This window comes from Egretta garzetta, unplaced genomic scaffold (genome assembly GCF_000687185.1).
Source record: "Egretta garzetta isolate BGI_Z169 unplaced genomic scaffold, ASM68718v1 scaffold71, whole genome shotgun sequence".
Lineage (NCBI taxonomy): Eukaryota > Metazoa > Chordata > Aves > Pelecaniformes > Ardeidae > Egretta > Egretta garzetta.
The window spans coordinates 244289-260435 of NW_009258618.1; the positions used below are offsets into that span (position 1 = coordinate 244289).

General features: G+C 43.6%; 2 protein-coding genes across 2 annotated transcripts in view; one reads left to right on the forward strand and one right to left on the reverse strand.

Moving 5' to 3' along the window:
• The window catches only part of TEX47 (testis expressed 47), a 5240-nt gene extending 1185 nt beyond the window's left edge, over nucleotides 1-4055 (forward strand). The window contains 6 exon segments of the mRNA XM_035903542.1: nucleotides 1228-1316; nucleotides 1319-1507; nucleotides 1885-1949; nucleotides 2739-2964; nucleotides 3409-3568; nucleotides 4005-4055. Of these exon segments, the coding sequence (XP_035759435.1) occupies nucleotides 1228-1316; nucleotides 1319-1507; nucleotides 1885-1949; nucleotides 2739-2964; nucleotides 3409-3568; nucleotides 4005-4042 (767 nt within the window). The 3' untranslated portion in view covers nucleotides 4043-4055.
• A 347-nt stretch (nucleotides 4056-4402) lies between these two features.
• The window catches only part of ARHGAP17 (Rho GTPase activating protein 17), a 26111-nt gene continuing 14366 nt past the window's right edge, over nucleotides 4403-16147 (reverse strand). Inside the window, exons 15-19 of the mRNA XM_035903555.1 lie at nucleotides 16068-16146; nucleotides 14592-14834; nucleotides 11971-12134; nucleotides 10945-11562; nucleotides 4403-5193 (exon numbers count right to left, since the gene is read on the reverse strand). Of these exons, the coding sequence (XP_035759448.1) occupies nucleotides 5063-5193; nucleotides 10945-11562; nucleotides 11971-12134; nucleotides 14592-14834; nucleotides 16068-16146 (1235 nt within the window). The 3' untranslated portion in view covers nucleotides 4403-5062. The remainder of the gene's footprint in view (nucleotides 5194-10944; nucleotides 11563-11970; nucleotides 12135-14591; nucleotides 14835-16067; nucleotide 16147) is intronic.

Sequence of the window (16147 nt, forward strand, 5' to 3'; positions counted from 1 at the left end):
AGCCGGGTGCGGGCGCTCAGCTGTGCTGGGATTCCTGAGAACACCGGAACGGTAACGTTGGGCAGCTGCAGCAAACGCCACCTGAAGTGATGGCACGGGCGGCGCGCCGAGTCACGTACAGGCGGTGCGGTGCGGGGACACGCAAAAGCCTCGTAGGGGCCCATAAACCAAGAAAACAGTGTTTTGTTAAATCATCCAGAGAGTTTTGTCACTTGGGAATCCTTCCTGAGCAAAGGAAACACAACTATTATGTAACTATTATACAGTTATATGATATGATATGTTACAAATGTGTGAACCTCATGAGGTCCAACAAGGCCAAGTGCAAGGTCCTGCCCCTGGGTGGAGGCAGCCCCCGGTACCCACCCAGGCTGGGGGATGAAGGGATGGAGAGCAGCCCTGCCCAGAGGGACCTGGGGGTGCTGGGGGAGGAAAAGCTGGACATGAGCTGGCCATGTGCGCTGGCAGCCCAGAAGGGTTGTTCAGCCTGGAGAAGAGGAGGCTGTGGGCAGAGCTGATTGCGGCCGTTCAGGGCTTAAAGGGGGCCCAGAGGAAAGGTGGGGACAATCTTTTTAGCAGGGCCGGCTGTGACAGGACAAGGGGTGATGGTTTTAAACTAAACCAGGGTAGGCTTAGCCTGGATATAAGGAAGAAATCCTTTACAGTGAGGGTGGTGAAACACTGGCACGGGTTGCCCAGATTAGTGGTGGAGGCCCCATCCCTGGGAACATTCCAGGCCAGGTTGGACGGGGCTGTGAGCAGCCTGGTCTGGTTCAAGGTGTCCCTGCTCCCTGCAGGGGATTGAGCCAGATGGCCTCTACAGCTCCATTCCAACCCAAAGCATTCCATGATTCTGTTAGCAACCTTGAGGGAGACTTTAAAGTCTGGTATTGTTTTTGCAACCAATTTGATGTATGACTTTCTCAGGCAGCTAAGGACTATCAAATGCTTTGTCTGATGAGTGAGATATATTAAGACAATTTATTTAACACCCGTATCAGCTAGCGCCCGTGTCAAGCAGAGGCAAGGGTTCAGCTGCACGTGCAAGACTTCTGATATGCTCTGCGTTTGGGGCCTTCAGGTGTTCTGTCTGTAGCAACAAAGATGAAGCTGCATCCTGAGAGTAAAACAAATGCTAATGGAGATTTCAGACTTCAGCTACTGCAATACTGCAGGTTTCGGTGCAGTTTTAGGAGCTAACATGACTTGCATTGCTGCGTACGTCAGGAAGAAATTCCCATGGTAGCAATGCTTTCGTGTTTCTTCTGAACAACAAAAGCATAATCTGTGAATCTGTTGTCCCTGGCTGCAGAGAAAACACAGAACAGACCACACACCGCCAGCTTGCTGGAACTATCGCTGTAAACCACTTGACAAACTGCCAGTTTTCCTTTTGAAACAAGGTTATCACAGAGAGCTGTTTGAAAATGCATTGGAAGACCACTCAAGAGAACAAGTCTCGGGTCTGCTACTTCTCTCTCCCAGCTATATTTTTCACGTAGTAGAGGTAAGTTACATAAATTCCTAGTGGGATCATGTAACCTTGATTCATCTTTGCATAAATTTGGCTTGTGCAAAGCCCAGCTAACTAGACTTAGAACCACTCCATATGTAGGCTTAAAGACCTGAATAACGCTGTGGTGCGTTCAGTAGCTTAACCTCTGGGGTTCCCTCCACCCCACGCTTCAGGTAACTGCCCCAGGATGTTATTCTGACAGAACGAGATGACACGTTCTATCAGATGTAACAGGAACAACAGGCGTTGTCCTCAGTGCCTGTGACTCAACGGGAAAGCCCATGTAGGGCAGCTGATGGATTATTTTTATATTCACAAATCAGTTTGTAATACGCAATGCTGTAAAAACTCTGCCCTTTCCTCTGTAGTCTTGCAGTAGCACAATCCATCTCATCGTCCAAGATTTAGCTTCTCTCCAAAATCAAGGTCACAGGTAAGTGTTTCTTATCACTTGGATGAAACACAGTGTTAGCCCAAGTGGTAGAGTGCTTCCCCGAGGTGAAACTGAACATTAGCTATCATTATATCAAGCTTTTATTCTCCCATTGAATACCTGTTGACCACAGAGGAGCTGACATTTTCTAGCCAACACATCTCTGGATGCAGTCAGCAGCTGCCAGCAGGCCCTTGCCCAGCCCCCTGCATCAGAGTCTGTCTTCAAGACACCAAAACTTCAACTGTCAACAGCATTCATAGGCTTCAGAAAGTAGGAAAATCCCTTCCTTGGGAATCGGCTGTTATTTCCGTACCCTGCTTTGTAAACATTTGTAGATCTATGTACTGGAATTCCAAAAATTATCTTTAGAGAATTAGTCACTGCCTTCCAGCCTGTCCTGTCACCACTACCTACCCGGTCCCACAGAGCTCAGCCAATTACTGTCTTTAACTTAACCTGGGTGTTTCTCTAGGGCCCTGTATTAACCCCCTGAAACCCAGGTTCATGAAAGCTGCATCGTTTTCTTAGCTGCAAATGGAATTCCTATCCAAGCAAGCTACCATCACATGCCTGCACTTGCTTACTGAGCTCTTACTGCTCTTCTGGTCGTTTTTGTCTGCTTGAGACCCTTGCATGGTACATCAGAGTTCAATTAGAAAAAGTTTCCGCTGTCGGGAACCATGCTGTATGCACACAATGCTCTAGTGTAGCTCTAGGAATGCAAACAACTCACTGCATAGTTTATGAAACTCCATCATCTGATAAAAACTCCTTGCTATACTTTAGGATGGAATTCACTCTCTTTCCACTCAGTGCTTTACTCCAGGAAATTAAAGTTTTAGTGGTGGCACATAACATCCCCAGCAGACTGTTCCCAGACTGGTACGTGGCAACAGCAGCGTCTCCCATGACGTGTCCGCAAGGCTTGATGCAGTCGCAGTCTACAGTGGAGGTGGTCGCAGAATGCCTTACCCTCCTACTCAAAGTGGCAGCCTGCATTCAAAATTTGGAGGTAAACTTCAAATAACTGGGCTGTAAGAAATTTACCTGGTTTACCCTCCATAAACCCCCCCAGACCACACCAGCAAGCAGCCGCACTTGTCTTTCAAGCAGGATTTACAAGCATATACACCTGAGCGGACTCTAGAAGCAGCATTAAAGCATTATAAAACCTCATTATTTTATTCCAAGTTTCTTTCTAGACCTCTGTAGGATTACTTTGTGCAGCCAGTTGATTGAGCTAATCAAGTGCACCGACAGGGCTCCAAGCCAGGTGAGAGTCACCCATGGAGCTCATACTTTACATCACTTCCTGCCCCTGCTCATTGCTGTGCGCCCCGGGGAACATAGGATACGCTTGTGTTTGGTGGAGGAGGACAAACTTCCTCAGCTTTAACTGTGTCATAGCCCCGCGCTCTTACTGTAACTGTGCTGAAATACGCTGTTTACTATCCAGGAAGACAGCGAGAATACGAATGAGACCGTACACACTCTTGCACCCGAGCTGCTAATCCCGGCAGAGACAATTAACTATTTGTATAATGCTGAAGAATGTGCAAGTCCAGAAGATTTTCTGAGAATTTATTTAAGTCCTTCACAGCCTACCCTGGATTCAGGTACGCTGCATACAGTTTGAGAGATAAACACAAAATTTAGGAACAGAACTAGAATTTGTGACTCGTAACACAGTTTTGAGTAACAAGTTTGTTGCTGTGCTGGTGTCAGGACAGAGAAGTCTACACCCACTAGCAGGGGTCATCATCCCTGCTAAGAGGTGGCTGAGCAGGAAAAAACTGGGCAGCAACTGGTATTTCAAACTGGGGCATCAACAAGATAGCGACTAAAATGTATTTATCAAGTCACCAAGCACAACGTGTCTTGTCAAGACCTTTACGAAACGCAGTTTTATTCTGTAGTTAAGCCTCAACTCTAGTTTAATAACTTCAATAAAATGTATTATTGAGTGTTAAGGAATTTAAGTAAATTCATTCAACTAGTTATACGAACGTTACCTCAACTGACTAGTTTCCTCTCCCTCCCTCTCATTTGCAGAAAGCGTATGGCCTGTCCCAGCTCATTTCTCGGCATGATACGGGCTGTATCCAGTGTTTCTCTTTGCAGCTGGACTCACTTGTGTTTATCTGCACAGTAAAGAATAGGTACATAGTCATTCCCAGCATGCTTCCACTACAGTCCTAAAAAAAGAACGAGCTGAGCAGCCGGCGACTCATGAGCTACAAAAGCCCAGGAAGGACTGCGTAACCTTCAATGTCCACTGGGAGCAATGTTTACTCACAAACTTGAATAAATATGCCTTAAGTTGACAAAAGACAATCTTTAATTTTATAAATGTTCACCCAACTGACAAATCCAAACAGCTGTTTCAAAGTTCTTTCAAAATTCAACCATTTTCAATGAAAGCACAAAAAAACACTTCCACAGTTTCGTCTTGAAACAGTTGCAAGTTTCACATAAACAAAAGCAGGCTTGGTTAATACAAATAACTATGAAATAAGTATGAAGTACTGATCGTTAAGTAGCAATGAAATGATTAAAGATACAATAGGTTTCATTCTACAGTATGACAGTCCTTCAAGGCACTAGAATACACCCACAGTTTTGACAAGGTGACTGATAACCAGCAGTCACCACCAGCGCTCTGGCATTTTTTGGTTCACGTTTTAAAAAGAATCTGCAGCAAATCAGTGAGGGAATGTCTCTCGCAAGGCATCTCCTTGTAATGTCTAAGAACTAGAAGTAAAAGTCTAACCATGACATTAAAAAGATTATTTCCATAATACATGCACTTTAAATAACTAATGCTCTGCTTCTTATTCTCTCGGAATTTCTGCTAATACCATCTGTATTAGCAGCAATTATGCTTCCTATGCAAGTTTCTGCAGTAATTAATTCCTTCCATCCAAGATTTTGAAAACCATTGTTGAGACACAGATCATTAAACTTCTTCTGAATGGCTCAATCACTTTCTCCGTGATGCCCCAATCAACCTCTGCACAGTTTTGCCATATCGTCAAAAGAAGCTTTTCACTGTTAGGTCTGTTAGTTTTCCCACCAGGAGAGGAACTTTGGAAAAGTTGGGAGAGTTTCCATTACAGAGCAGTGCTTTCCGTATCATTGTCAAGGTCGAGCACGAGATGGTTGTGTAGTTCTTTGCTCGCTGTCTCTGTAAGAAGCTCTGAAGAAGGGTTTTGAAGTGGTTCTTGAATACTGGAATTGGAGTCTGCACAAAAAACAGAATAGCAGGTTTAGCAGCCTGGACAGCGACATCTCGTTTGCTAGGGTATTTCTGGTGCATTTCCTCAGAAAGAAAAGGGAAAGGAAAGATGAAAGGCTTCTCAAAGAGAGGGCTGGCACACATGTGCACATGGACACAAAAAGGCTAAGCCAAACTAAGAAGCTTACATTCGAGTTGCTTCTCCTACCTACCTTTTTTTTTTTTAGTCTTGTACATAATAAAAGAAAAACATTTCTTTCTGAAGAATGGAAGATGGCAAGTATGATTCATTACCAGATTCCTCAAGCGCCCCTGAAGGGTGATATGTTACTCCAGACTTTCATGTCAAAATACAATGGTCACTCGGCAAAAAATTTGGCACCTCAATCATCAGCCAAGTAATGACTTTCAGAAGCAATAGGAACACGTATGGCATCAAAAGGAGGCACTGCCACAAGAAGAGGAAGAAATTACTTAAACCAAATGCAGATTAAACCCCTTTCCTGTGTACAGAAGGGAACATCATGTTCTTTGCCTCTTCTGAAGAGAGGAAAATTTTGTTCAAGCCAAGGTGTCCAAGAAGGACCTCAAAATGCTGCATTTCTGGTGACTGACTGCCCTGGTAGCTAGAAGACCAGAAAATCCATAACAGTTAAAAAACATAACTGAAAATATGAAGTCAGTATTTTGGAAAGCTAATCTATAACATACCACGACATCACTTACTGCAGCGCAGCAGCTGATCCAAATAGAAACTCATTTAGATTGCTTGAATCAATAAAGAATCCAATAAATACCTTGCTTTTAAACATAGGTGGCATAGAGAAGCAGCCTATAAAGACTTTGACTCGTATCTCAAGCATTAAGTCTTAAAGTTAGCCCAGAAGGTACTTTATAAATGTTCAAGTTGAATGTTTCTGGGCAAAAGGAGACGGAAGAGGCGAAAGCAGACACAGAACTGAAGTGCGAGCGCAGCCTCCCCTGTTTCACCCTCAGCCCAGCACTGGAGAGCTGGCCAGCCTGCGCATCATGCTGTCATTCTGTACGCATCGATCCTGCGGATGGAGCAGCTGGAACTCCTTCAGCTCATGGCCTGACACCAAATCACAGAATCGTTCAGGTTGGAAAAGCCCAACTGTTCCCCTAACCCTGCCATCCCACCACTAAACCCTGGCCCTAAGCACCTTGGCTGCCTGGCTTTTAAATACCCCCAGGGGTGGGGACTTGACCCCCGACCTGGGCAGCCCCTTCCAGGGCTTGACAGCCCTTGCGGGGAAGCAATTTTTCCCAATGTCCAATGTAAACCTGCCCTGGTGCAACTTGAGGCCATTTCCCCTCGTCCCATCGCCCGTTCCCTGGGAGCAGAGACCAGCCCCCACCTCACTACTCCCTCCTGTCAGGCAGTTGTAGGGAGCGGTAAGGGCTTGCCTGGCGCAGGACAGTTAAAATGTTCTCATCCCTACTGCTGCAACTGCCCCAAAAGTGTGATACCAGGATTTATGTTTTCTTGTGAGGTGCGAACTATAAATTTTCTCCCAAGTTTTGTAGCACAGTCTTGGGGAGTAGCATATTCTGCTAAGATAGCATTTTGGTGGTAAATGAAATCATCCAGAAGGCACAGAACAAACCATCGGTTCTGCAATGACTCATTATACACCATTGTCTTGGGGGAATCTTTTCGATACATTTCTCTCCCCAGCCCTCATTCTCATCTTGAAAACCAGTGTCCAGGTTACTACGGCCAGTGAACCCTGTGGCACCTACAAGACAGTCACTGTTCAACAGACCTTCAGTAGCAATGAAGAAATAATTACTGGGGCTACTGTAACCCCAACCCTTTTCACTTAGCCTCACGTTCGTGTGTTTAAAGTCCCTGATCCATGAAACCAAGTTTCATAACATCAGCAGCTCTCCTTTATCCCAACTACACCATGAAACTGTTGTTTTGGCAACAGATGAAAACTTAAGGACTTTTAAAGCCAGGTGATTTAAACTTCAGATTGATTTTAGTCATTTTTACTATTGCTAACAGAAGCAATATTACATAGAAGAACAAGCTGTGATGGTTCCCAAATTCTTCTTGCATTTCCCCCTTACTCAAAAAGTTCCGAAATGAGCACAGAACCAAGCAGCAGAGGAACCGCACTCTCCCTAGTATCTCCCAGTACCTCCTGCTACCTTTGAACTTTCATTGAAAGGATGGTCCAAAAGGGTGGACTTCAACTTTAGATGCAGGCACAGAAATTCTCCCTGCCATGACTGCAAAATGAAGGATGAATTGGAAAAGGAGGTGACTGAAGGCGTGAAGTGAGACAGGGAAGAAGTATTTGTGACAAACAGTGGTACAGCTACTTCAAATACACAATGAAACTCTGCGTAGAACACATGGATTTCTAGATTGGGTTTTCTGTACGTGGAGAAAGTACAACGTGAAACTGGCCGGTCAAAACACAAACAACTTTACACATTCTAGTCTCCAATACTTTTAGTACGTTAATGTAAGAGCGAGCATCAAACAGCCATTCATTTTGCATGCCACGCTAACGATGATGCAAGCAAGCAGGGTTATTTGTGACAGGTTAGTAGTGGGCATTAGCACACACATGATTACGAATTAGCAACGTTTTTGGCCAATCATATGCCTTTTCCTTACCATTGAACTTTCCAATACAGTTCCTACTGAATGCAGGTCAAACATCTAGATTATTTAATAAAATTTTTGATTAGAATATTCTTTCCTCGGGCTTATTACTTTAATACCATAAATAGAATTTGAGGCGTTACTGAAGTCCAGTACATGGACAAAGGAATTCAACAGTATCCTGAAAACAATTCAGAATTCTTGTTCTGGCATTATGACGTTTGCTGGCAACTTCATTTTGGCTTCCATTGTGCCCATCTGTCTTCCCCTGCTCCGCTATTTAAGGTTAAAATGAAAACCAGCTATTTCACATTGTGAATTAGGTAAGTCAGTCTATAGTAAGTGCTTATATGTGCACGTGTAAATGTTAGAGCAGATACTCGTATGTAATATGCAGTGGTGTTAATTCAGAACAATTATTAATCCTTTAAAAAAAGATTGACCTGGAAAAGGTGGATGACCCTGCACTGAGTGTACTGCTGTAGGTAAGCCTGGGTATCACTTCAATTGCTCCCCAGATGTTTGGGTTTTTTTTGCAAAACATACCAGATTTTCTAGGTTCCTTTATCAGTTTTGCTGAAGAATCCTTCACCATCAGCTTTCCTTTACTGGCTTTCCTGCATGGCAGCTTTCATACTGTTATTTACAGTACACAACTTAGGCAGCCAATTTGCTACGGTTTGCACTTGAAAGGAACGATACTAAGGCTCTCCAGTTTTACCACTGTTGATTTCAATATTTTTTTATATCTACCCAGACCACAGGAGAGCTGGGTACCTCTGTAATGCCTGTAACTTAGTTGTACTTCACAGCCCATATCCAGTCCTAGTTGTGCCAATCTCTCCCCTATGGCAGATGCTTGCCTTGTGCAACTTAAACCCCCCCACTAATAGAGCAGCCCCCTGCATATCAGCTAGGCGGTATTTAGAAGGCGAGTATTTGAGTATTCCTCCAGTTACATCACGGTGAAATAAATCCTGCCTGGCTGCTATCATTAAAGCAATTTCCTCAGAACCAGAAAAATTCCCAAATGAAAACAAACACGCTCAAGCTACGAAACACAACTTAGAAATTAAGATTCAGTCCTTCCCTGAAGTTCGACTCATCAGCACTGTTCCCATTCTTAGCTTATTTGTAAGTGCTGTAAAGATCCAGACCCCAGCCATATTGCTGAATTCAGTTTTGAAAGGAATTGCTCTTGTATGTTAAAGATACTGACAAAAAGAAGTACAATAAGGAAAAGTCTGTTATTTTAAAAAGCCAAGCTACTTTTTAGTTGCTTAAACAGCTCGTTTACTGCTAGCTTCTCAAATTTAAGAAAACTGTACTTCCCACTTGACTTCTCAATCCTTTCCTGTAAGCAGTGAGATCTGGAGATAATTCAGGAATGCAGCCTCGACTTTTTCAGCCTGTCATGCAGTTGTTACCTTAAAAAAGCAGCATCTCTAACCCGTTACAGAGGAACAGCAAGTTTATTAACGTGCCGTCTGGCAGCTGCGGTGGAACAGACTAGTACCATTAGTGAGGCTGGAGCTGACAGAATGCAAATGCAAACATGCCAGAGTGCAGATGCTGCTGGGTGCTTTTCTGCAAGGGGCTTTGTCACGTGAACGTGTATTTTGACAACCAAATTCCAAGTGGTGAAAAATAACTGAAAACCTAAAGTGAAAGCTATATTAAAATGGAACTGTAAAACACTGAACTGTAGGAAAAGCCACAAGCTTCAATATTTGCCTGCACTGATGAGAACAAACCTGTTTTAAATGGGTCACTGCTTCACACTTGACTTATGGACTAGTAGTTCTGGTGACTTTGCATGAAGCATTGTTCACTTCATTATAGCTATTTTTACAATTTATTTTAGGGAATAACTTAATCTTCACAGGACTATTAAAATTAAGCAGCATAGGTCTTAAAATCTCTTACAAACAGAATGATATGTAGTAATGAGGTAACACAGAGTTGACGGAGAGCACATATTCCAAAGCACATATACAAAATAAAGCTACAAATAAAATATTGCTGTGCAGGAGCGTTTTAGCTTATATTGCATGTTTCTGCTAAGTACAAACCTTATTCGCAGTAACCATCCCCACCTGTGAAGGCATCATGGGGTAAAGCTGTTAGGCAACAGAATTTATAATTTGCATTCCAATACATTAGTCTTATTCTAGAGAAGCAGCGGTGTCATTGGGAAATTTTAACCATTATTAAATATAAGTAGATTTAAAAGCATTAGTCTCCTACATTCGTTATCTCTTCCTTCAGAATTTCCTAAATAAGCAGAGACTTCGCAGGAGAACATTTCAAGATCTGCTAGTTTTGAGTGTCCTCAGCAGTTACCTTCCCCCCCAGCCCCCGCAAGACTTAAATTAACATTATCCCTATCGAAGTAGTAGCTACAAGCTTCACAAAGTTCCTGTGAGAAGACAGAAAGTTTCTCTTTACTTCACAAACGTCTCAAAACAGGAAAAAAAAAAAATAAAGGCTGCATTTAAAATATGAAGATCTATCTAGAAATTAACCTAAGATATACAGTTAAGTGTATGGAATTCTTCAGCTTCTGGATGTCCGAGTTAAAAGCGCATCAGAAGACTCCATTCTCATAAGGTGAAGCATTCACTGTGTTACCATCTTGTCTATCAGAACACGTATCGGAGACTACTTTTAGTGTTTTATTATCTCCTGTATGTGCTGAAATATACTGTCCTTGGCTACACCTCCTCCCAATACTTGTTTTTTTGGCAACAGGTGTATAAGCGTAATTGAGACTGCCATGATGCTGAGCCTGGAGAAAGCCCTAGAGAGTTACTTGCTATAATAGTGTTTTGCTTCCAAAGCAGGAAAAAACCCCCAAAACAAGCTAATCTATACTTTCCCCCAAACTCTTCTGCCTCAGGAATGAAGACCTTCACTATGGAAGTGCCCCCAATCCTCGTGCACAGAGCAGGCCGGTGGGCATTTTAACTGGAAATGGGCAATTTAGTATTTTAACTCTTCATTTGTGGTTTTCAGTCCCGTCTCCCCCCACCCCCCCAATTAATTTACAGCTACAGACATTATTTTCTTCATTTCCACTCCCTGAGGAGACATGCAATATGAAAGAATCCACTCACCTGTTACTATTTTGGAAGCTGTTTGTGTGGGATTTGCAATAATACCATCTCCAGCCAGCTGAGAAGGAGGATGAGGCGGAGGGGGAACGCTAGGTCTATTTCTGGGTTTTGGTACCGGCCGTGGCCTTGGCAGTGTACCACTCTGAGGTGGAGAGTGAGACTGGGAGGTTTCTTGAGTAGATGGCTGTGGCTGTGACGCTGGGGAACTAGGATTATGTTTTCCTAGAGGGGGTGTATCGGGTGGTGTTGGAGTCTGCGGAGGAGTGTAACAGGGTTGCTCTGGTCCATGCTCACTGCTGGGTGCAGCAGGAGGAGATGCTTGACTGTTTGATTTGGGCTGCAGTGGAGGAGTAGCCTGAGTTGGGGGCTGTGGTGGTGGATGGCTGGGAGCTTGTATTGGGGAAAGGCTGCTGGAATATCTCCGAGGTGCAGAAACCTGGGAAGTGGAGGTCTGGGCTGTTCCTTGGTTTGCATGTTGAGCGGGAGGAGAAGAACTTCTAGCAGGTGGTTTTGGAGACACAGAAGGTGGCTGAGCAGCTGGGGCAGAACTTTGGCTTCCGGGCTGCCCGGGCGGCGGGTTAGCTGGCTTGGGAGGGGCTGGTGCAGGCTTTTTAACAGCTGTTAAAAGAAGAAAAGGTGAGATTTCATGGTTGTGTATTGTGAAACCAAACTCCTGAAAGAATGGAATCAGCAGCACAAAAGAATACTCAAGTACATTATCAAAATAAAATGGTGAATTATCAAATAAAAGCGGGATCAGTAGAAAGCTACAGAAATGCGTCACAGGTTCACTGATCAATAACCTTTGACTGATTTTGTTAAACAGCATTTGTAACATTACTACCAGCATTAATGAGAGAGTCCAAAAGTCAAAGACGCATTTAGCGAGGCCTTAGTGAAATGAAAGCAAATTAAACCATTGTCTGCAATAAAGGAAGAGATACTGATAAAGTTGTTTTAGTAAGCGTTTTTGCAGTACATAAAGAATTAGAACTTAGTGGCTTGAAAACCAAATGAAAAACACACCTCTCCTCATTGAATGGGGACTGGGACCTGCTGCATTCTGTGGCTGATTAACAGAAAGCTGATTAGTGCTACTTGTTGACTGGTTCTGGACAGTGCCTGCGTGCCCGCCATTTCTCACGGGTGGAGGAGTAGCTGAAGATGTGTTGTCCTTAGATTTTGAGGTACTGAAAATTAAAAATCCTAAATTAGAAGATGATAGTAAAACACCTTGCCCAGATCAGCTGCACCCGCTCAGGTCTGCATTATGAACTGTGCTATAGTTCTGACCCTCAAACACTTCATAAAAAACTTCTGCACTGGCTGGAATTTCCCAACAGACTGAACAGGGCTATGACCCCTCAAACAAGTGGCAAGTAGGTTTTAGGCAAGGCCGTACAAAAGATTAATTACCAAAATTAAATCAGGAATCCCAGCAGTTCTGCAGTGTCACAGAGGAGTGCAGTCTCCATGCTAATGCACCCTCAGTGCATTTGTAGATCCTTCAAAACAGAGTCCCAACATGAAAGTTCATATAAAGTTACTTCTCCAATTTCCTCATCCAAATACACCTATTGCCCCTATAACTGTTAGCCTCTTCAAAATACTCTGTCACAGCATCACATCCAATTTGCTGGCAGTTATCTGGCAGATACAGCTACTAAGGACCAAGCGATGGAAAACTGTGAGGCTCTGCCAGAAAAAACCAAAGGACATGAACCAACTTGCTGTGTGTAGTACACAGGTGAGGCAGACATAGTCCTCACCACTGAAGTCCCTGGAGCCTTTGGAAGCCCTCGGGGGGATCCAGGGACTGCAACAGCCAGGTGTGGAGAGCGCAGAGGGTTTTTTTCTGTCATTGGCTGGCTGAAATTGTCTCTCCACTCTACCTGGAATTAAGCTTTTACCTTGCTAGGAGACCAGAACTTGTCTCAAGGGACCAACCCCTGCAAAACCTTTGAGATTCAGATCAGGACAACTCAGCTCTTCCTGACCTTTGGCTACGAAGACAACAGAACTGGGGGGCAAACACAGCACCAGAGTATGAACCAGCAGAGGTGGTACTAGGCAGTGCCCCCTCCTCCTGCTATGCACTGGCAGTCTTCACTGAATAATGTTGATAACACAGGGATGTTTTCATCCCTGCTGAGCAGCGCTTACACAGAGCCAAGGCCTTTTCTGCTCCTCACCCCACCAGCGAGTGGCTGGGGAGGGGCACAAGAAGCTGGGAGGGGGCACGGCTGGGACAGCTGACCCCAACTGAGCCCAGCGGTATCCCCCACTGTATGGTGTCATGCTCAGTGTATAGAGTTGGGGAAGAAGAAGGAAGAGGGGGACGTTGGGAGTGATGTCTGCCCAAGTCACTGTTACGTGTGATGGAGCCCGGCTGTCCTGGGGATGGCCGAGCACCCGCCTGCGGATGGGAAGCAGGGAATGAAACCCTTAGTTTGCTTCACTTGTGTGCACGGCTTTTGCTTTCCCTCTTAAACTGCCTTTACCTCAACCCATGAGTTTTCTCGCTTTTACTCTTCTGATTCTCTCCCCAGCTCTGTGGGGTTTAGTTGCCGGCTGGGGTTAAACCACAACAACATTGCAATCCTAATTTCTCCAGCTGCTGTCAGTAAGTTGCAAGTACTCGAACACAGAGTTTGTGCAGATTTTAAATGCAGCTTTTAGACACTCTCAAGGTTTTGTTTTAGCTGCCTATGCCACCAAAGACACCTGCGGAGGAAATATTAGTCTGCAGGGGATTTCCAAAGAAGTTGTTTGTGTAGAAATGTCACCTGAGAACAAAAGCTATATGCAAAAGAGCCAATGCTGCATCGAACTCCGCGGTGGTGCTTTCCCATAGGATGCTATGCAAGGGGTTGATGTCTGTAGAGCACTACAGGCCTTTACATGTGTTTGTTATATCTCTTAGACCACAGAATATTGAAAGCAAAGTTCTGCTTTCACCACATGTGAAAGGAAGAGTCAAGGCTGCTGCCATTAGTCTTGGAGTCCATGTATACTAATACCAGGGACATAATTACTATTGAAACTTTGTGCAATCAAGTCGCAAAAAAGCCTGTACACACGCTTGTCCTAAAGAAACTAATATTGAAGTATGATAAACTGACTTCCAGTTTTCTAGCAAGTCTGGTCATCACTAATACTTTCTACAGACCAAAAAAAAAAAAAAAAAAAAAAAGACAAATCCAGATAACATGATAACATGTACAAATAACAAACAAGACCAACAGGTTTCTAGTATTGCCACTGGTAGGTTTTGTTCTTTCAGCAGCAAACTGATAGTCGTACTGTGTAGACACCTCTAGAGTATAATTTGGAAAGGTCAATACAGGTAGTTTCTAGTCTTTTTTAGTATTTTTCATCATCGTGTTTTTTCCCCCCCAAGAATTCTCTTATTTTAGAAGATCACTTCTGGAACATACAGAGCAATGTATGTTACTTTAGAAGATCAATTCTGGAACAATACACATGGCAAGAATGCTCCTGCTTCTGCCCATGTCTGAAAAGGCTTCACGCATGACAACAGGCATTCCATCAAGAAGAGGTGCCTTGTGAAGCAGACAGAGTTGACACATCAGTTTGCTGCTGAAGCAGCCTGCTAAGCCACTGCCAGCAGAAGCCATGCCTCTTACCTGACATCCTCATTTCCTTGACTTTGTAACTGTTCTGCTGTGCCAGCAGAGAGAGCAAAACCAGCACCCACTGGGCTTGTTTCAGCCACAGGAGCTTGTGAGTGCTGCTCCGTTCCAGACTGAGCCAGCACGCCAGCCTCTGTGGGTGGAAGTGGTGGCTGGAAAGCTGGGGATGTGTGCTTTCTATTTATAGTGCCACATCTCCGAGGATTCGCTTGGAAGTCCATAACCTTGACACTAAAGCTACAGAAAGAAGAGAGAGTAAACACACCACGCCAGCCAACACCAGGTAACTAAAGCAACAGGACAATTGGATGTTATAACCCACAGCGACAAATGCAACCCCTGTCGCTTAGCATGCAAAGCAGCAACAAGAAAAGCTTCCACTTTCTGCGTGTAACACCATCGATGTTAAGACATGCAACACTGTTTGGCTTATCCACACAGAGGGCTTAGCTAAACCTAAGTGGAACAAACTACTCAATTACATTTGAAGACAGACATTGATGACAATGAGGTTGAACCACTCAGTAATTTTACACGTAAATACATACATTTCCTTACATACCAGAGAATATACATTTCCTTACATACCTCACTGAATATATTTTGCCACATTAATTTTGTTTCTATTACACACTAAGCTGCAGTACAGATTTAAAAACAGACAAATAAAGCCACTGGATATACGCTATGATTTGTGTTTAAAGGAGAACTACGGATAAATGGACTAAAATTCTAACAGGTTTTAGAATGCGTACAGCACATTCATTCTAGAATTTAGTTTTGTTCTTATTGTGTTAAAGGCAGTGAATCTTGAACTGATTTTCTTCTTCCTCTATCAGTAGTGATAAATTTGCATGTGGCTAGCCATTGTTAACATTCAGGTAACCATTTAACATTTGCATAAACAGCTAAAACCAAAACAGCACATCGCTTGATTATTCGTGATATGGGTGATAATAAATGAACGTTACACTACATGTTATATGGGAAAACATACGGTTTATTTTGATTTTTTTAGCATTCTACTGTTTGCTGTGGCATACTGTACCATCATCAACTCAGAAGTCTTATCATGAAGGCACCAGGTAACACCACCTCAGCTTATGGGCTTTGAAAAAGAAGCCATGGAATATCAAAAGTTAGATACTGATAGACGCTACTATACACTTCTGTTTCAGTGGATTTTAGACCCCCCAAATCCATAATAGGAAAGTGGTAACTGGAAGCAGAAATTATCTGCTTGGTTTTTATCATGCACAGAGTGTAACTGGAAGCAAATACCAGTACATTACCTTTGAACCTTCCTCAGGCTGCAACAACACAGGGGGAAATAAATCACTATTACCTATAGTATTGCCATGAAATTCTGCTCCTGAGACCAATAAAAGTGTGTCTGATTACAGCCTCCTGAGTGGCCCAGTTCTCAGGAGTGGGCTAATAATTGAAACCTAACCCGAGAATGAAACATACCTTTCCTTCTTCAATAAATCCCCTTCCATTACAGTCATACTAACAGGCCTCTTCCGTTCCAGTGTCCCAGATTCATATTC